This window comes from Eleginops maclovinus, chromosome 13 (genome assembly GCF_036324505.1).
Source record: "Eleginops maclovinus isolate JMC-PN-2008 ecotype Puerto Natales chromosome 13, JC_Emac_rtc_rv5, whole genome shotgun sequence".
NCBI lineage: Eukaryota > Metazoa > Chordata > Actinopteri > Perciformes > Eleginopidae > Eleginops > Eleginops maclovinus.
The window spans coordinates 10417037-10436311 of record NC_086361.1 but is presented as its reverse complement, the minus strand read 5'-3'; the positions used below and the strand labels follow the sequence as shown (position 1 = coordinate 10436311).

The window sequence follows — 19275 nt, the reverse complement described above, 5'->3', positions numbered from 1 at the left end:
CTTGTTTCTCATGTGGCTTGTAAATGTAGCAGGATCTCTTCTTCCAGCTGTGTGTTTGTGTGTGGGTGTGGGTGTGGGCCTGGAGGGAGGGTTGGTGTTTAAATGATCCAACAGACCAGGGATCAGCAGCGCTAAATTACACTCCAAACTCAACACTTCTCCAGACATTTGCATTGTTTCATTTTTGTTATAATGTACATGCATTTTTATTTGTTTTATCTAAATAACTTTTGAAGTATGTGAATTACAGCTAGTTGCTTACCAGATTGGTCTTGTTAGTTATTTTCGATGCTATCTTGATTAATAGTGTACTAATCCACAACAGCACAGACGTTTAAATACGCTTACACTTCAGCCGACTTCAACTAACGGGCAGTGTTTGAGTAAAGTGTATTAGTGGTCAAACTAAATTGTAATCGAGTAGTAATAATTGATTACAGGCAAAAGTCATACATACATCGTTTTGTTAAAAACGTGTTAAAGGGTTGACATTTAAAACGTTGCTTAATGTAACGTATAAAGGAAGTACTTGAGTAAAGGTAACTTTTCATTGTTGACAACTTTGATGAACCATTTTAATTATTTAGCTTGACCTTTATTGTAAACATTGAAACTCAAACAAAGCGTTAGCATCCTTGTTGATATCCAACGGGCACCGGAGTGAGTGCGCACGCCTTCTGTAACTTACGGTAACGTAGCATTACGACTGTTTACGTCATTCTGAAGTATCTAGAACACTTTACGATACTGTTGACAACTGAGGATTTGGTTTCCTGCCTGCTGCTGGTATACTGTTTAGTTATGACTTAGTTGTAAAACAAAAGCTGGAGTTAAATGAGTGTTTTTGACTTATTTCGCGGGTTCTTCGGAGTACCCGGAGGCCATTATCGTCGCCAAAGGTAAGTGTATTGAATCAAATCCATGACACTGTTGTACTCTAAACTAAGCTAACAGAACTTCGCTAACTTGGTACAGCTTGGTTCCTGCATCGCACGCTATGCGTTAGTTAAACAGCTTTAGTCACAAGATTAGTGTTTCCCTGCCAGGCTGACCACAGGGGTCCCTCAGCTAGCATGGTGGATGTTTTATTTTGAGAGTGACCTCTGGATTAATAAGATTGAGTACTTCAATGTGTATTGACGCAACTGTCCGATAGTTATTTGTTTGTTTCTTTACTCACGCATGTCATTATACAAAGAAAGAAGCGTATATCATGTGCAAGTGAATCTGTAGGATAATAGCCTCCTAGGGCCTTGTAAAGTGGAACATAATTACAGCAATGTAATGTTCACAATGGGGTTGTCTCTATAACATTAAAGACCTAAAAAGAATGTGTAAGACATTAAAGCTTTATAGTACAACAGTTTTACAGTTCTAATGGATCAGTCACCTGGTGTCATTCAGACATGCACATCAAGAGCACTCGTTTATAGAACATAAAGGTATCGACTAACTGTCATTAACAAACTAAGCATTCAATTTTGTGATATGACTTGTTTGCTAGAGCATCACCTCAAATAATATCACACCGTCATCCTAATAGGGTTTTACCCTCAGCTGACAACACCAAATGAGTGCTAGCAATAAATAAACTACAGTTTGTCAATGTGCCTCAATGCTGAGAATGCTCATCTATTTGACTTTCTGTAATGCATCAGGGACCCCTTCTTCGATGCTATGACTCATGACGATGACGATGATGAAGAAGATGGATACGATGATGGCTTCCGAGGGGACCAGCAGGACCCCTTTGACAGTGCCTTGAGGTTTGGCTTCAGCGTTGGCCCCGACGGGATGAGGATCCAAGAGCCTCCCATGTTTGGCCAGGTCCTCAGGGAGATGGAAGAGATATTCTCCCAGCTGGGCCGCTGGGACGGACAGCCAGACTCTGGACACTTTGGTATGAAAACTGCAATGTAGAAAAGGAACTACTTAAGTTTGCATTTGCAAAATCTGATATTAAAAATGATACAGTAAAACATTCATAATACATCAAGACAAAATGTTGAAATACATTCACAGAAAGACGCAATGCACAATTCAAGCTGAGTAACTAGACTTGAGTCGATGCTGGAAAGAATGCTATGTACTTAGATGGCAAGCTGGCTTCAAAAAGTACAAGATATACAATATTATGGCAACAAAGACAAAAAAAATGTATTTGTGTAAAAGACACAATTTAAAGAAAGGCTTTTAAATGTTTAACAATGTAAACGTGAGTATTTGCAGTGAGAATGGGTCTATAGCAATTCTCCATTGTAGATTTAGTCTGTCTCTCCCTTATGTTCTAGGTGTTCCCAGAAGCATGCCGCCATCACCTCCTCAGGACAGAGCTGAAAGAGGTGGAGGGGGATCTGGTGGGAACCCCCTGAGAGACTTCATGCTCAAATCTCCCAACAACGACCCACAGGGACCCCCAACAGAGCCCAGAAATGATGGCCACCCTTCTTATGATTCACCAGAATTTCCCAGCTCCCCTTTTTCAAAGGTGATTTAAGATACAAACTAACATTTCCCCATCAATGCTGTTATTAATTTCTCTTTTTAATAGTTTAATGATATTTGGAGAAGAGGCCCACAGAGAGCCCCAGGGGAGCACAAAGAAGACAGAGGTACGTGGTATTTATGTTTAGTCCTATAGAAAAACACATAAAGTGTATGATATGTGTTCCAACTGATTTTCTGTTCCCATCCAGATCTGGACTCTGCAGTGTCCTCTCGGGGCTTGGATCAGATTCTGATGCCACCTGCTGGTCAGGCACCGAACCAACCCAGAGCCCGCTCATTTTTCCAATCAGTCACCGTCACCAAGGTGGTGAAACCTGATGGGGTGAGAGAAACAGTCTTTCTTGATTTATGCATGTACTGATTTGAAAATAATTTAAAATCTCAATATCATCCCGCTAATCTTTAAAATATGCTTAAAACTCTCAAAATGGCACTAAAACATACTGGAATCAGTTTACCTTACAGAAATAAAGTGATTGCATTTTATTGAACATCTTTTTAAGTGCATAACAAACAAATAAACAATCTTAAATAAGGTAACCATGAAATAAAAAATGAAATACAGCAACATTTTGTGATCTTCTGTCTAACATGATAGTTCCTTTATTTTAAAATCAGGCTCTATTTTTCCCCTTTTTAACATAATAGCATTTTAGCTCAGATTGTGGAACATGACAGTAACACTGCTAGGATCTGATTTGCTGGAGAAAAACATCTTACAAACGACTGTAGAGACTATTTTATATCTTCAGCTTCTTCCTTTCTTTTTATTTCATCACCTGGTTGTGAATTCCAATTCATGTTTTGAAATCTGTCAGACTGTAGAGGAGAGGCGAATAGTTCGAGACAGCCAAGGCAAAGAAGAGACGACGGTGACTCGCTCAGGAGGGCCCGGTCTCCTGGAGGGCCCAGAGCATCAAACAGGACCGGCCATATCAGGTCAGTGACTGTTGTTTTTATTTATAAAGTGTAAAGGCTTTTTTATATTATTTTGACTAATTTAGTATCCTGATTTAGTTCTAATGTGTTCTTGTTTGTATTTCAGGTGGGCCAAACCCATTTGGAGACATGCGGGACGATGACTCATTATTCTCAAAGTTCTTTGGAGGGTTTAAATAAAACGTAAAGTGAAGTGTTACATGGAGCACACTCTCTAGCTTTGATTCCCTGAAAATGTTGCAATTTATGGGTATTTCACTCTAGAGCAGTGAGTTTGTATATGTAAAGAATATATCTGTATTTATGAACAAAAACACTTAACTAACCTTCAATTGCCAAAATGATTGCGTAGGTTTAGGGTCTCTGGCCTGTTTTAAGGGTTACCAATGTAGACTACAAACCTGCCAATCCTGAAGACTAGGGATTTAAACAAATCAACACAAATCAGGTAGGAAACATTTCACAATTTCATATTTTGTTTTTTGTTTTTTTCCTGTAGGATAAGCTTGTATCGATGTGATTGTGTGAGATGTCAAATAAAGAGTTTAAATATATTTACATTGTTTTTTTGTTATTGTTTTGGGTTTTCACAGTTCAGGTTACTTTTTTGGGATAAACTGATGTTCATGGTGTCAGAATGACCTGTCTAGCAATAGAGAGAGTTTAAAATGGATGGAAACCCTTGTGGCTTACCAGGGATTCTGGCATTCGGTAGGAGGTTTTTGGAAGTTGACCCTCATCTCCTGAAATATGCTCGTAATATATCTTACAGCCTGTCACGCAGTCCATCCTACCAGGTTAGTTTTGTGCTGGTTACATTGTTTTTGGGTTGAGTAAAGTGAATTTAGGAATGTATGCATTTTAAAATGTTTGGTTGAAATGGTTTTAATCGAACCTTTCTTAGCCTGCTTTTTCTCTGTGATCTTGTTGTACAGGAGGGTATTTTGACAGCACAATACAGAGGGTATGCAGTTCTGTTCCCGTCATGGCTTTGCTGTTTCTGCCAAGCTTATAATAGACTTGATCTTTCAAATAAGAATCAAACCTTATCAGGTCTTAATAATTGTAGCTCCCTTATCACAGCTTGTTATGGATGACTGCAATCCACATATTCCCCTTCCTATTAGCTTAAGCCACCTTCATTCCTCTTCTGCTTCGGCCCTCGTATAGTGAATGTGTCAGTGTGACCTCTTTCAGGTTTGTAGTTTTGATTTGCTTCGGACACACATTTTTAAAAATGTAGGTCCAGATAAAATAAAATAAGCCCGCTCTTTCATCAGTGAAATATCAGAGGTTTCATTTCTCTTTCATGTTCTGGCAAATCTGCCTTTGTGAGGGGAGTGGAGATGACAGTACCTTTGGAGTTTTCCTTTGGAAATGGTCAGGAAACTGAACTTCAGAGAGAACAGATCTTTTGAAGCATTTTTCCAAATAGAAGAATGATATAGTATGGAGTTCACTGGTAATGTACCTTAACCTGTTTGTGTGACATACAATCAGATAACATTAAATCAATAAAACTCATTTTAGTTGGAAGGTTATCTTCGTATGAGACATTTAAATGGATTTTAATGCATAGTTTGCTATTAGGCCATAAAGAAGAGGTGAAATATCTTGCAATGTGATTATACATTACTTAACCGTGCTTCCCTTGTGTTACACTGTCTAGTTCTTTGGCATATTATCAGTTGGAACTATAATCAGTGTGATAATCTCTTGACGAACATGTTATCTCGTCACGTATATGTTTTGTTTGAGTGAGTTACTTTGCTGTTTGCAGCAGTGTAAAATTCAACATAACTGATGAAGGACAAAAATAGCTTGATCTAACATGCAACCGATGAGAAATACACCTTAAATCCATAGTGTATGCTTGGTCAATTATCTCTCTCATGTAGAGTAATTATCCTTATCAGAAATGATGGATTATGATGAGCATGTTCCCGATAAGTTTTTCATTTCTTATCAGCTTTTATTATTCTGTTTTAATTTATAGCAAGCAAAATGGCACCAAAACAAGTTGAAACTGAAGATCTTTCGTGAATTTTGAGAACATTTGGTCACACTTTTCTTGTTTTAGATGAAGGATGTTGAGCTTGAGGGTGACAAAAAGGCTCAGATCTTATTTGAAGTCAAAGAAGAAGAAACGTTACAACCAATCAAACAAGAGGAACAATCAGAAGTGATTCCAATCAGCTGTGATCCTAGCAAACCCTCAGAGACAGTCAGGCCTGTTTGCAGGAGTCCAGTTCTGCTCAGTGAAGTAATCTTTAAGCATGTCTTCAGTAGTTTAGGTATGAAGATGCCCTACAAAATGAGCTACTCTCCTCTCCTGCGTGCACACTCACCACCGCCTCAGCCATGTCATAAAGTGTGTGACGTAGAATACAGCTCCAGTATGAAAGGGCAAACTGTGCTCAGCCAGGCAGACAGTGCAGTGCTGTGTGGGGACCATGCACCTGCAGCCAGTGTCCCGGCTCTGAAAGCTCAGCTGTGGCTGGACGGTGCTGAGGGAAGCTCAGGGATGGAGAGGCTGCTAAGGAAATGTCACATCAGAAGCCAGCTGGTCAGGGAGTGCATGGCCGAATGCCTCGGAGTCTACATCCTAATTGTGAGTATTACATTTATGGATTCAATTCAAAGCATAGGAATTACAGCAATCAAAGTCAATTTCAATACTTGGTGTCGTTGAATATTAAAAATGCATCCATTGAAAACCTGTTTCTGTTTATATTTAGCTGCAGCTTTATGCATTTTATAGAATTTGCTGTAAAATACAAAATACAATGCATTTTTTCTCTGGCATTTCTTCAAAAATGTCACCCTACACTCAACTTCAAGTATTTAATAAGTCTGAAGCAGTAAAGCAATGACATGCTTACTCGCTTGTTTTGAAGCTAGTTGTGAATCCTCACAATGGATAACCACGGACTTTGGCCTGAGAGACAGACAGTATGAAAGAAAGAGAGAGAGAAAGTGGGTGGGTGAGGATGGGTGAGGATGGGGGAGGATGGGTGAAGGGAGGATAAAGAGGGAGGGTGGTGCATCAGTCATTTTGAATGAAGCGCAGATGTTTGTTAGTCTCTGCTTGTTAGTCTCTGCAGCTGTCTCTCCTGTTAGGGCAATAATGTTTACAACCCAAATCATAAAGCAGGCTCCTTAGCAAGGTTCATAAAAAAAGGAAATTATACCAACGATGTTTGTCCTCTTATCTGAGCCAGATCATGCTGGACTGTTCAGCGTGAATATAAACAAGTATGTTTGAACTTTCATCACGTCTAAAAAAGCTGCAGTTCATTAAATCCCTTGTAAAGTCGTGCAGATTGTCATTAATTAACAGTAATGTTTTTCACTGCGCTTTATGTTTTCTTTTTTACACAATGGTTGTTTTTTTCTCTAATATAACTCTTCATTTCATTGCAGCTATTTGGATGTGGTTCTGTTGCCCAGGTGACCACAACTGAAGATAAGAAGGGGCAGTACCTGTCAATCAATCTGGGTTTTGCTCTGGGAGTAACATTTGGGGTCTTTGTGTCTCGTGGAGTCTCAGGTAAGGAAGGGGCTGTATCAACCTTCAGTTTACTTTTAAAAAAAATGCTATTCCAAAGACCGGTTGGGGCTGAGGATACCAGTTTGAAAAAGAGGAAGAAAAACCCTTAGCTGTCAGAGTTGAATTGCTCTATGGGTATTGTAGGAGCCAGGTTTATAAAGGTACAAGATGTGTTGAACAAAAAGGATGACCTCATGCCAATCATGAGTCTGACAGTGTTAGGAGTGCTTGCAGATTTGGTGGAGTACTCCTTTTAAAGAATCTTCTAATGTGCTCCACCGATGTATACGTAACAAAATGAAACAGAATCTGCAGAGATGGAAGACACCATTGGAATCGCTGGGAGTTTGAGTGTTTAATAGCTCAGGATAAATCCATTAGTTTGGTTTATGTTTTGTATGTTTGCTGCTTGACAAAAAAAACAAAACAGATTTTTGTGGATTTCATGAGACACACTTCTGTTTTATATTCTGAAACGTTTAATTCTCCATTATTTTCATCCAAAGGCGCACATCTGAACCCTGCAGTTTCTCTGAGCCTGTGTGTTTTGGGCAGACATCCCTGGTTGAAGCTGCCTTTCTACATCTTCTTCCAGGTGCTCGGAGCCTTTCTGGCTGCAGCCACCGTTGGCCTGCAGTACTACGGTGAGTTTCGTGATCAACGCTGTCATAATCACACCATCTGTCTAACAGTACTGTAGAAGAACAAGAAATGTTCTAAATATACAATAGGTCCATAATAAAGGAAAAATCTCTTCTTTTTTTTGGTGTTTAACTTACCAACCATTTGTGTGGCCCCAAGCCCATTCAGAAAAAAACAGGTCACAAAGATTCCTTCTTTCAAAACAGCTGGGCATTGTCATTTCAAGCGAGTATGGACTATTGGATTTGGACTTTTAAGACTGTTGTTCATTTCAGTGGATTAAACCACATTTGTTGCTTCAGTTGGTATTTTTGGCAATAGGACTTTGTATCTGGTTTATCTTGCATATACTAAAACAGATTTAAAGTGTCTTGATTGTTCTCCTCTGAGCACTGAAATGTACTTTTAAACTTTTCTACTATTCATTACAATTTTTAAATAACCTTGATCCCTGAAAATAGTAGTCATGGACAATTAACTGTACATTGTTAGTAACACTGATAGATAATTATTAAATCATTTGGTATTATATATATTTTTTTAAGCACAACTTCTGAGTATTTTAATCATGTGCACATCAGTCATCATCAGTCTTCAAATGCTACGTTTTAATGTGTCTGCAGATGCCATCCAGACATACAGCGGAGGAGTGCTGACGGTGACGGGTCCCACTGCCACCGCAGGAATATTCTCCACCTACCCAGCTGACTATCTCAGTGTGTGGGGAGGAGTGGTGGACCAGGTCTGTCATTCTGCACCTGCCCTAAATATAGACACACTGCTGCCTTTCTCCATGTGCTTAACACTTCCCATGTCATCCAGGTGATCGGCACGGCTGCACTGCTGCTGTGTGTTCTGGCTCTTGGCGACCGGAAGAACACCGCCCTCCCTGACTTTGTTCAGCCTGTGCTGGTGGGAGCAGCAGTGTTAGTTCTTGGCATCTCCATGGGCTCCAACAGCGGCTACGCCATCAACCCGGCCAGGGATTTTGGGCCTCGACTGTTCACATACATCGCTGGATGGGGAGTGGATGTTTTTAAGTGAGTAGTTTGACCCAGGCCATTGTTTTTAAATCTACAAAATGTGCTTTCCCCACATGAATGATCTGCTATCTGCACAGGGCCGGAGGCGGGTGGTGGTGGGTGCCCATAGTGGCTCCCTGTGTCGGGGCGCTGCTGGGAACACTGATCTACGAGCTGATGATTGAAGTCCACCACCCTCCCAGTGCATCTGAGCTCCACACCTCGTGTCTGGAGGTAACTGAGGGCAAGATGGTGCTGGAGCTCGGGGAGCCGGACTGTGTAAAACCTGCTTAGCCATGTGAAAGAGGAAAGAGCTGTCATGTGTGCGGTAAATGCTCTTTATATTGTGATTACTAATGAAGCTGTCTTTGTAAAAGTCTGACTGTTTTATTTGAATATATACTCTGGTGCAGATAAATGAAAACAGAACAAAGCTGCAAACGCTGCTCTGAGTGTGAGCATCAACTCCGCAGATGAACCCGCTGCTCCACGAGTCAATCGTCTCTTTTACACATTTATTTTCAAAACAGCACAAAGTGTATGGCAAGCAGACCAGAACCATGGAAAAGAAAAAGACATAAGACCTTCCACTATTGAGCTATATAAATATGATATCATGACATATAAAAGATACAAACAAAAGAAGGCCTCGGTCACACGACCATGAAGGCTGCTTTTAAAAACATATAAAAGAAATGTGAGTACAGCAAGCACTGATTCTGTCGATAAAAAAACTGTCTCAAAGAGATAACCATTTGTATTCATACACATTAAGACAACACAACCCCGCGCTCTCCCTCCGCTTTGTAAATACAACGTATAGCTACCTCTGAGGGGGAATTATTTTAAACTTTTTTGAAAAGAAAGGGAACAGTACAAGTACAAATACTATACGTATTCACATTATCATAGCAAGTTACTAAAACCAGAACGCTTTCTTTTAGTGTAATATGTATTTACATGGCTAAACGTACACATATTCTACTGGCAGGAAGCCTGACCTCTCTTCTTCTTCTAGCTTAACGATTAACAACACACATTATTCACACTACACAGGTTACAGACCTCCAGTAACCTAGTCTAAGGACTTCCTTCAGAGATGTCATGTCTCTGCTGCAGGTAAATCTCAACATGTTCGACTTACACAAATACCAACAGCAGTAATGTGTTTCGTATAAATAAATATTATAGCAACATGAAAATCTGTGTTAAATTCTCCCCCTTTTCATGCGTCTTGAGATCAGTTTAAAACAATAAAAATGATCTCATGCTGGATAAAAATGAACATGGACGAACGTATGAATAAACAAACAATGTCAGGTACAAAAATATCGGCACTACAGCTGTCCGGATACAGTGGGAGGCGTAGGTATATTAGTGTTACATGGAAAAACAGGCATGTGGCTACAGTCAGTGCAGAGTGAAATGGAAGGACACAACGTATTAAACAGTATGGCTGATATATAAATGCTTTACTCGGGGCCGTTTGAGAGCCTTTCCACCAAGGAGTCTATCCCAGGTGTGTGTTCAGTAACATGATCAAACATGCAGTTACAATCGCACAGAAGAGGTGCTGTAGATTAGAGTAAAACTGTTCATGGTGGCTAAAAAAGAACTGCACGGGAAGCAGCTGTTTCTTCTCAGGATTAACATTCATATTCTACATCCTGTGGACTCCTCGTAGTAGATGATCTGTCAGTCTCAGAGCCCCCCCCCCCGCCCTCTACTGGGGCTTGTCTGTCTTGTGTGCGGTGAGGAAGGCCATGCCGTGGGTCCTGAAGTGGGTGTTGAGGTCCGAGGCCTTGTCGAAACGCCGGCCGCACACCTTGCAGCTCAGATTCCCGTCTCCGTCCTCACCCTGCACCTGAGGGGAGCCTCCGGGCGAGCCGTCGGGGGAGCCGTGGGTGCGCGGGGTGCCACGGTCTGCGTCGCCCTGGTTGTCCCGCACGCGGTGAGTGATGAAGCGGTGCCTGCTGAGAGAGCCCGCGGAAGCGAAGCAGACGCCGCACTGCAGGCACTGGAAGGAGGCGGTGTCGGCCCGGTGCTGGGGAATGTGGCGCTGAAACTCCGCACCATCCTCGGTGGAGAAACCGCAAGGAACGCAGCGGAAAATGTTGTCTTCCTCTTCCAGCTCGTTGGGTGCCAACGATGTGGATGCAATGGACTGCCGGGTTCTCTTTGCAGGACCGGTGGGACCTGGAGGGACCTCCTCACCGTCCTCAGTGTTTTCTTCCTCGTCCCCCGCCCGGGCTCCGGGAGGGCCGCCCTCGCCGTCCTGCTCCGAGGAGCTGCCGGGTCCTTCTCCGCCTGTCGCTGCTCGCTTCCTGGTCATGGGTCTGTCCTGAGGACACATACAGGAAGAGAGAATAAACGTTTGTTGTGATGCAAAAGGGAATTTAGATTTTGATGAACACGATTGCTGTCTCCGAATTCCTCAGAACATAATTAATAAAGACAACTTAGATAACACACAATCAAATTATTATGGACTGTTTAAGAGAAAAAACATATACACACAAACAAACCTTTTCGTTATATCAACACTCCATTCACATTGTATACTGTGCTATGTATAAACACTAAAAGATACTATTTGCAGTTATTATAATAATAAAGATCATAACATGTTGTTATAACAGGAAATGATGCAATATGCATGGTGCAGTGTGGAATTGGGAAACAGCTCTAGCCTCTTTATGTCCAGAAACCATCTCAACTCACCTGTCCGTCTGTGGATCTGTGATGGAGCCGGATATGTTTATCCATTAAGAACCGACTACCAAAGGTGCGTTTGCCTTCTGTGCAATATCTGAAAAATAATTAGGTTGTGTTAAAAAAGCATTTAAAAAGACCCACATTTGGGAATTTTCTAATTCTGATTACAATATAACAGTAGTTCAGATGCATAAAGAGCAGCTCAATTAGTGATTCTCTTATGGTGAAACATTAAAATGGTAAAACATGTATTTAATAAAAGCTAAGGTAACTCACTGGCAATGAAAGACCCTCTTGTTGCCCTCATGAATGACTCGCTCGTGGCGTCTCAGGCTGGAAGACGTGCTGAACGTGCCTCCACAAATACGACAAGGGAACTTTGGACACACAAAGACAGACAGAGATAAGATAAAAAACATATTCAGTCAAACATACTGCAGTGCAGACAGGAAATTAACAGCCTCCCTTCAAGTACCGGTGCTTCTTTTTCAGCTTTACCCTCCATGATCGGGGTCATTTTCCATTCACAAAGGACAATGAGCTAGTTAAACTGTTCACATTTGGTAAATTAATTACTGGATTCAATAGAGTGCTGCAGTGATGATGTGTTTTTGAAAGACTGACCCTGAAGTTAGCATTGCAAAAAACAATGGGATTTTTCCAGTGGGTTTTGGAATATTGGATGAAATAGGATCTGTGGCAAACACACATTTTTGATACACACACATTTAGTTCAGCAGGATAATCTTCGCATATTAACACCACTTTTATGATTTTTTAAATTGTAAATGTAATTACCAGAAGTAAAAAATGAACGTTTGGCTATAATCAAACTACACTACGTTTGGATGACTGGGGGTCAACCACCGCTAAGCTAAAGGTGGCATGACCTTCAGTCTTTGGTCACTTCTTAGCAACCACCAATTTTCAGACACCAAGAAACATTCGGACATTAACCACTGGGGGTATTTGAGGTATTTTATGTCGTAGAATAAAATGTGAAAATATCTTAAACTTGTGTTAACCACAGACCTTATGCCAGGCATTTAACTCCAAAAAATATTGATTTTGAGACGGGGGAACCAGAAGTGGTCAAATGTTAACTAATTTCTGGGAATTAGGACTCCTGTACCTCTCTATACATCTGATTAAAACACATAAGGAAAGTGATATACCTTGCCATGCTCCGTCTTCACGTGACTCAGATAGTCGTCGTTGTCAGTGAAGGTGGTCTGACACTGAGGGCAGGTCCACTCAGTCGGGGCGGGGGGTTGACTGCTAACCCCCGGGGCGGTCGCATTACCACCTGGAGCTTCGTAGTCATCGTCAGCATCGTCTTCTTCGTCATCTTCCTCCTCTTCTTCCTCCTCCTGATCCCGACCCCAGTCCTCTCCGTCGGAGTTGTCAGGTTTTCCAGCCGATTTGGATTTGAGGCCAGAGGAGCCGGATGTGTTGGCGGGGGCCGAAGCGGGGTTAGAGGCTTCGGACTGAGACTCTGTCTGTTTGGCTGAAGGGCCTCTGTGAGCCGTCTGAGGGGAACACAGGGAAGTGTGAGAAAGTACAGAGCATTTAGAGGATGTACCTTTAACACATTTAAGCCGGGAAAGCGTTGCCGCATTTCTACCATTAAAACCGGGGGCGCTGTTGCGTCATTCTACCATTGAAACCGAGAAAGCGGATATGTCGTTTTCTGGTACAAGTGCTCTGTGGTATTTTTTTGCATTAATTATCGGCCTCTTAGCCCAACGAAATGCATCAGAATATACACGTGGCATTGTTTGGATTTTTTTCGAGCAATCATGGCCGACCTAGACTACTGCGGAGGGAATTCTGAAGTTAGTGAAGGAAGTGATATTGACGATCTGCACAGCGCTGATGACATTATTACTGACTACTTTGAACCCGACATAACATATGTTTGAAGACGGCGACGATGATGACCATGAGTTCGAAGGTTTTGAAACCAAGTGGAGGACGGAGAATTACCACTCTAATCCACAGAGTTTTTTCAACCGCACCCCAGGAGTGAAAGTCCATGTACCTGTAGAGGCCACTCATGAAAGCCACAGCTGTAAGCTCTCAAACACTTTTTGAATTTTGTTTCTATCTGCTACAGAGGCTGAGAAATCAATTATTTAGTAGGCGTTGACACAATTGCGGAATTTCCAGAAACACTTCAGGTTTTAGGGGGTTCTTCTAAAATCGCCGATAGGTTTTCCAGGCATTTTTTCCCGGCGTTTTAGGCCTAAATGGGTTAAAGATGCAAACGTACTCAGAAAACATTAATTCTGAGACAAACTCATTTCTGGTAGTAAAACTGTTCTTGGTATAGAACTTAAGACAAGGCCACTGGGGAGGAACCTTGCTAAGGCCGATACAAGAAATTGCTGTATGCCTTATTTGACACCACATTCACTGTAGAAAGCATTGAATGGGCAACACATAAAGGCAAAAGGCTAACACACAACTTCCTGTGACATCAATCAAATCTATGATCTGTGGATTGTTTCCTGAATAATAAACACACCTTAATATGCTCCATCATGGATCCTTTCTGGGCGTAGAGCTTGGTGCAGTCAGGGCACTTGAACACGTGCACTTTTTGCTTGGCTAAGTGAGTGTCAAAGTGCATGTACAGCAAGGGTTTCTGGGTGAAAACCGTATCACACATCACACACTTGTAGATCATTCTGCAAAAGAAGAATAAAAAGAAAACTCCATATTTTAGGGTTTGATTTCAATATGTATGAATACATCCTACACACGGGTTGAAGATGACCACGTATTGTTTTGGTAGTTTTGGTAGGATGTACACTTACTTGGCCTGTCCTCCAGTGAGCGTTGGGTGCTGGGTGCTGATGTGGCTCTGGGCGCTGGGTGCGGACTTGAAGGCCATGGGGCAGCTGGGGCACTTGTGAAAGACCTCGCAGTGAGCGGTCTGGATGTGGGACTTGATGGAGTTCAACCCTCCAAACACAACCTGGCAGCTCGAGCACCTGACACACAGAATGATGGGTTAGGGTTCTAATACAAAATATTTTTTTTAATGTCTTGGATGTGTATATTCCTTGTGTCCACTATTTCAAATCAGTAGACAGAAGTTTTTGGTGTGTATATGCATCTAATTAGGAAAATGACCAATGCATTGACAAAATGCAGAATTTGTCGGTTATCTTTTTTGGACAGATCTTCCAGAACAGTTCTGGAAAGTGAAGATCTATGATTTTTTACTTTCTTAAATAATACAAAATAATAAAACTAGGCTTAAAAAAAACAGTTGGTAAAGAAAATCAAAGAACAAGTTTTTTTTTAAAGCATTCAAGTACTGTGGCTCATCTATAAAAAATAATATGTGAAATTAAAAAAAGGGGATTTACTCTTGTCAAGGCTTGGACTGTTAAAGCTATTGCTTTGAAGTGTTTCCCCACCTGTATCCGATACGCCTGGCGAAGTGCAGACAGGCCTCCTCCAGATGAGTCTGGAAGCTGGCCTGCCGGGCGATCCCCCCACACTCAGGACAGACATGAGGCGCTCTGTGTTTATGGATCCTCTGGTGGGCTGACACTGCACACGAGTTAGGCAGCATCATGGGGGGTGAACACTGCGTACACGTCTGCAACAAGAGATAAGAAAATCAATCAGTGATCACCAGTGTTTCTTAACATCAGGTATCAGCGTCATAGCGACAAAGACCCACTGAGTTGGGAGCCGCTCTGATCTGCTGGAAGTGGGTGACCAGCTCTGCCTTGCCGGAGAATTGTGTTTGGCACTCTGGACATTTGAAGCTGTTGTACTGCAGCCCTTCTGCCTTCTTGCAAGGCAGAGGCATCAGTGCCTGGGGTCCTTGAGGTGCGCGGCGGACCGTCCTTGGCTGAGCTGCTGCCGGGGATGAAGCGTCTTTCAGTGGGCTGGAGTTGGCAGAGGCGGCGGGTGTGGTAGAAGAAGAGGAGACTGGAGGAGAGGAGGATGAAGAGGAGAGCAGGCCTTGTTAACCAAAGGTGGAATTCAGGAGACATACAGTAGATGGGATGTGGTCAATGGAGATGAAACACAAATGCGTGATGAGTTATTATCAGAACACCTCATTTGTGTTGTTCTTCACAACACTCACAAAAATCTGTTGATTAATCGCTTGCTAAGCCTACATTTTTCTGATTACAGCTCTTCAGGTTCCTCATTTTTTTATGTTTGCCTGCTTCTTTAATAGTGTATTGGATTTCTTAGGGTATTGGACAGAGGGCAAACAAGCAATGTGAAGAAATTGTAATACATTTTTTTTTTTCTTTAATAGTTTGAGTCTATTTGAAAGCTTTTATTTATAGTTTGGCATTTTTTATTTATTCATTACCTATTTTTAAACTGCCGTTTATATCAGGTTTAGTATTATTTTTAGGAGATTTGGCAAAATCATGACTTGATAACTGACATTGTAATTATAAGACTCAGTGACACAATAGACTACTTTTTTCATATGATTGTTCTATGAAGAAATCACTGTTTAAACTATTTCAAACAAATATCTGCCAACAACAATCGGTGGCTGATCTCAGCACCAATCTCAGCATTGTATTGCCTCAATGAAAAATGAATGAAATTGTATAAAACTAATTAACAAACAGTTAAAGTTATTGATCGCCGCATCCCTACTCACCACCGATGGGTGTTATGTCCTGCTGTCCAATCATCTGCTCGACAGTGACTGGCCTCATCACGAGGTGCGAGCACTGCATGACCAGCCCACGTTCCTTGTGCTCCCTGGCATGCAGCAGCAGGCTGCACTTGTTGAAGAAGGCCAGCCTCTTTGCACAATGGTTGCAGGTCACCTCAATGCGGAGAGATCTCCTGTCATAGTGTCGAGCCAGGCTGCGCTCCAGGGCGAAAGCGTCTCCACACTCCAGGCAGCGGTACCCTGTGGCTGGGAGCGGGAGACCCCACTCAGGTGGTGGAGGTGCTGAGAGGTCGGGCTTGTAGCTCGGCAAAAGGTTCTTGCTGTTCAGGATTTTGTTGAAAGCCTCCACCAGGCTCGACTGACTGCGGGAGATGACGGCGCCTGTGCTGTTGACTATGGAGGCTGGTTTGTTGGGCTGGAGGGTACCACCAATGATGGTGCCACTGCCTCCGTTAGCTGTCTTATTACTGGATGTACGTACACTGATCCCACCTGCAGCCACTGAGAACTTGGGAGAGGAGGCCACAGCGGGGGTCGCAGGCAGGGCAGCAGATTTAGTGATGCTCACAGCAGTGGCAGAAACCTTGGCCTTGTCAGACGCAGCCATTTTGTTTTGGACCTTCGTGGCAGCCGCTAGCATGACGCTGCTGGCTGCGAGTGTAGACACAGGCAGAGCATTGAGAGCAGTTACTTTCTGGGAAGTTGTTGTCATGTGACCTTGGGACGCTTCAAGTTTTTGCGCCTTGTTTCCCAACACCTTACGTTCCCCAGTTTTAGGGTCCAGACCTTTAGCACCACCTTTAGCTGCTACCCTTGTGACCGTTCGGGTGATTCCACCTGTGGAGGTCTTAATTGTTTTTATTCTGACTTTGAGGGGTCGGGCTGGAGCTCCAGCAGCAGCAACAGGTGCAGCAGCTGCTTCTCCTCCATCAGTGGACAGAGGTTTAGGCTTGCCGTCATCTACTTCCATTTTCTCCTCACTCGTTCTTCCATTTTCTCCCTTGTCACCTTTGCCATCAGCGGCCTTCTCTATCTTATTCCCCAATTCCATCTCTTCCTCCTCCTCTTTGGGTTCCCGAAGTTCAGGAGGAGGTGGAGTGGAGGCCAATGCAGGGCTGGAGCACCTTTTTGTTGCGACTTGAGCAGTAGATTTTGGCATCTCCGGTTCAGGACTTTCTGGCGAGTCTCTCTCTTCTATGACGTGTTCAGGATGCCTGTCCTCCAGCTGAGGACTCTCTGTGGAGCCAGACTGGGGTGTTGATGATGTCAGAGATGCCCCTGAAGGAGTGTCTCCAGGTTTAGGCTGAGATGCAGCAGAGGATGTGGGCTGCGTTGAGACAGGGTCAGGCTTGTAGCGCCGGCTCAGCTGAGTGCAAGTTGGGGAGTCAGGGCTCTCTTGGATCACCAGTGGACTCCCCAAATCAGGGTCAGAATCCTCCTCCTCCATCTGCTGGTGCTGAAATCCAGCAGGGCCACCTTTGGGTGCTCCGTTAAAAGGCTGAGATGAGTGCAAAGGGTGTGATGATAGGGCAGAGGGTGGAGTGGGAAGCAGAGGCTTGGAGGGGGGAAAGAAAGGTGAGGATAGTCCGACAGCCCCACCTGCAGCCAGAGGAGACGACCCAGCGGACAGAGAGGAAGATGAAGGTAATGATGCTTTGACACCGTCTGCCCTCTCTTGGCCTGTATCCTGCTGCTGCTGGTGTTGCTGCTGTAGGAGCTGCATTTTGCGAGCCCGGCCCACTGGATCTCCAGACCCCTGTGCCACAAGCGGTTTAAGTCTGTTGAAAATGTTACCGCCCTGTTTGTGTGACTTGCCTGCACCTGCGCCTGCTATTTCTGAAGACACTTTAGGGGTGTTCATTGACCAGGGCGCTCCGTTAGACTGAGTTTGACTGAGGGGAAGGGGAGTGGAAACACCAGACGTCCCAAAACCGTTGTGGTTAAGAGCCTCAGATTCACCCAACCCAGGGGCACACGCACCAAGTCTGGGACCCGCATCCACCCCTGCGATCACATCGATAGGGTCCTGGTCTGTGTCTCCCTCTCCTCCATCTGCAGTCTCAAGGCGTACTTTATTTTTCACAATTACACTAACAATTGAGGTGTCCGCCTGGGGGTCTGCAGGGCTTGGCGGTCTCAAGGATGACCCAACGCCCACCACGCTATCTGACTTTCCAAGAGGTGCACCTGCAGCTCCATGGGGTCCCTCTGCCTCATCTGGGGCAGACTGGATGGCCTCTTTGGCATCTATGTCAGGAATGTCAAATGCTGCCAACAGGTCATCAAAATCTGGGGTCTTCATGTCCCCCATACCGGGATTACCTCCTGTAGAAACACAAATACATAAACATAGTAGTAGCAGCAGCCACCACACTAGCATGAATCAGCCTGTGTTGTTGTCCATCAAGCTCTGCTCTGCCTTGCTAGCATAATACCTGCTACATGCAATATGGTACAATTCTTAATGGTCTTAATGAGTACATTTTCGAGATGAATACCAGCATTTTATTTCTTGCATTCCTCTTCCGTTTTACACTTACTAACAAGCTATAGCAGGTTAGCTTGTGTTCAGCAAAGCTAGCCTAGCTATCAAGATCCTGCAATAGCATTTGTGTTAGCCAGCTAGCCCGCTGCTAGCGGAGGCGTCTCTGCAGCCAACCCCTCCACTGATAACAGGTTCGGCACTCATTTGCTATGAATGGGAAACATTGCTTTAAAAATGCTTTCAGTGCATGCTTGGCTTTGTAGTAGTGAGCATTTGACAAACAGTTCAACCAGGATATCGTTTGGTAGCAGAAACCTCGGTTATTTTGATCTACGATGGTCCTCCCCGGCGAAGGCTGGCTAGCTGGCCGCTGAGCTCCAGCCAAGACAGAGAGAGAGAGAGGGGTCATTTAGCTAACTAGCTAGCGCTCGCCATTAAAAAGACACTGGAGCAGTCTGCTGAGGCATGGTGAGACAGCGATAACAACCCAGTGACGGTAGGGTCGACGATGCCACAAAAGAGGATGATTGGGATGGGGATTTTTGTTTCATATTTTATGTATTTTGATTGTTTACCTGGATATGCGAATCCCGACTATCCTAGCTCGTTTTCAGCTGAAAATGCAGTGCTTCCCGTCACATGACCCAAGCCATCCTATTAGGCTGAGATAGCACTGGGAAAATGCACGGAGGATGCTGCAAACGACACGTATATTTGTGTCTACAGTGAATGACATTAAACATTT

General features: G+C 43.4%; 3 protein-coding genes and 1 non-coding gene across 7 annotated transcripts; 2 read left to right on the top strand and 2 right to left on the bottom strand.

Moving 5' to 3' along the window:
• The first annotated feature begins 710 nt into the window (after positions 1 to 710).
• hax1 (HCLS1 associated protein X-1) lies at positions 711 to 4001 on the top strand. The gene is made up of 7 exons (XM_063899186.1): positions 711 to 899; positions 1659 to 1900; positions 2292 to 2488; positions 2552 to 2612; positions 2697 to 2830; positions 3327 to 3447; positions 3554 to 4001. The coding sequence occupies exons 1-7, from the start codon at positions 835 to 837 to the stop codon at positions 3625 to 3627; spliced, it is 894 nt and encodes a 297-aa protein (XP_063755256.1). The 5' UTR covers positions 711 to 834; the 3' UTR covers positions 3628 to 4001.
• Positions 4002 to 5656: 1655 nt separating this feature from the next.
• Positions 5657 to 11319, top strand: aqp10b (aquaporin 10b). 3 transcript variants are annotated; one of them, XM_063899295.1, is made up of 7 exons: positions 5657 to 6058; positions 6871 to 6997; positions 7504 to 7641; positions 8263 to 8381; positions 8462 to 8679; positions 8760 to 8989; positions 11301 to 11319. In XM_063899295.1, exons 1-6 carry the CDS (start codon positions 5744 to 5746, stop codon positions 8953 to 8955), a joined length of 1113 nt encoding a protein of 370 aa, XP_063755365.1. In that variant the 5' UTR covers positions 5657 to 5743; the 3' UTR covers positions 8956 to 8989; positions 11301 to 11319. The 3 variants fall into 3 exon arrangements, with proteins under 3 accessions (XP_063755365.1, XP_063755364.1, XP_063755363.1); XM_063899294.1 differs by lacking the exon at positions 11301 to 11319 and adding an exon at positions 9075 to 10651; XM_063899293.1 differs by lacking the exon at positions 11301 to 11319 and having other exon boundaries at positions 8760 to 10651.
• znf687b (zinc finger protein 687b) lies at positions 9163 to 19162 on the bottom strand. 2 transcript variants are annotated; one of them, XM_063899291.1, is made up of 10 exons: positions 19106 to 19162; positions 16028 to 18370; positions 15074 to 15327; positions 14805 to 14989; positions 14196 to 14372; positions 13904 to 14066; positions 12552 to 12905; positions 11653 to 11753; positions 11383 to 11470; positions 9163 to 11002 (listed from the first exon to the last, which is right to left on the bottom strand). In XM_063899291.1, exons 2-10 carry the CDS (start codon positions 18354 to 18356, stop codon positions 10385 to 10387), a joined length of 4269 nt encoding a protein of 1422 aa, XP_063755361.1. In that variant the 5' UTR covers positions 18357 to 18370; positions 19106 to 19162; the 3' UTR covers positions 9163 to 10384. The 2 variants fall into 2 exon arrangements, with proteins under 2 accessions (XP_063755361.1, XP_063755362.1); XM_063899292.1 differs by lacking the exon at positions 19106 to 19162 and adding an exon at positions 18846 to 18852.
• On the bottom strand, positions 13692 to 13827 carry LOC134875573 (small nucleolar RNA SNORA13). The gene has a single exon (XR_010167238.1). It is a non-coding gene; the product is annotated as a small nucleolar RNA SNORA13 (small nucleolar RNA).
• Positions 19163 to 19275: the final 113 nt, after the last annotated feature.

Coding starts and splice junctions, on each gene's coding strand:
- hax1 (XM_063899186.1), top strand. CDS start 835: ATGAGTGTTTTTGACTTATTTCGCGGGTTCTTCGGAGTACCCGGAGGC. Junction 1,901..2,291: donor GCCAGACTCTGGACACTTTG/GTATGAAAACTG, acceptor CTTATGTTCTAG/GTGTTCCCAGAAGCATGCCG. Junction 2,613..2,696: donor GGAGCACAAAGAAGACAGAG/GTACGTGGTATT, acceptor GTTCCCATCCAG/ATCTGGACTCTGCAGTGTCC.
- aqp10b (XM_063899295.1), top strand. CDS start 5,744: ATGAAGATGCCCTACAAAATGAGCTACTCTCCTCTCCTGCGTGCACAC. Junction 7,642..8,262: donor CGTTGGCCTGCAGTACTACG/GTGAGTTTCGTG, acceptor ATGTGTCTGCAG/ATGCCATCCAGACATACAGC. Junction 8,680..8,759: donor TGGGGAGTGGATGTTTTTAA/GTGAGTAGTTTG, acceptor CTATCTGCACAG/GGCCGGAGGCGGGTGGTGGT.
- znf687b (XM_063899291.1), bottom strand. CDS start 18,356: ATGGGGGACATGAAGACCCCAGATTTTGATGACCTGTTGGCAGCATTT. Junction 12,906..13,903: donor CCATGATGGAGCATATTAAG/GTGTGTTTATTA, acceptor TGTTCCCCTCAG/ACGGCTCACAGAGGCCCTTC. Junction 11,003..11,382: donor ACAGATCCACAGACGGACAG/GTGAGTTGAGAT, acceptor ATGTGTCCTCAG/GACAGACCCATGACCAGGAA.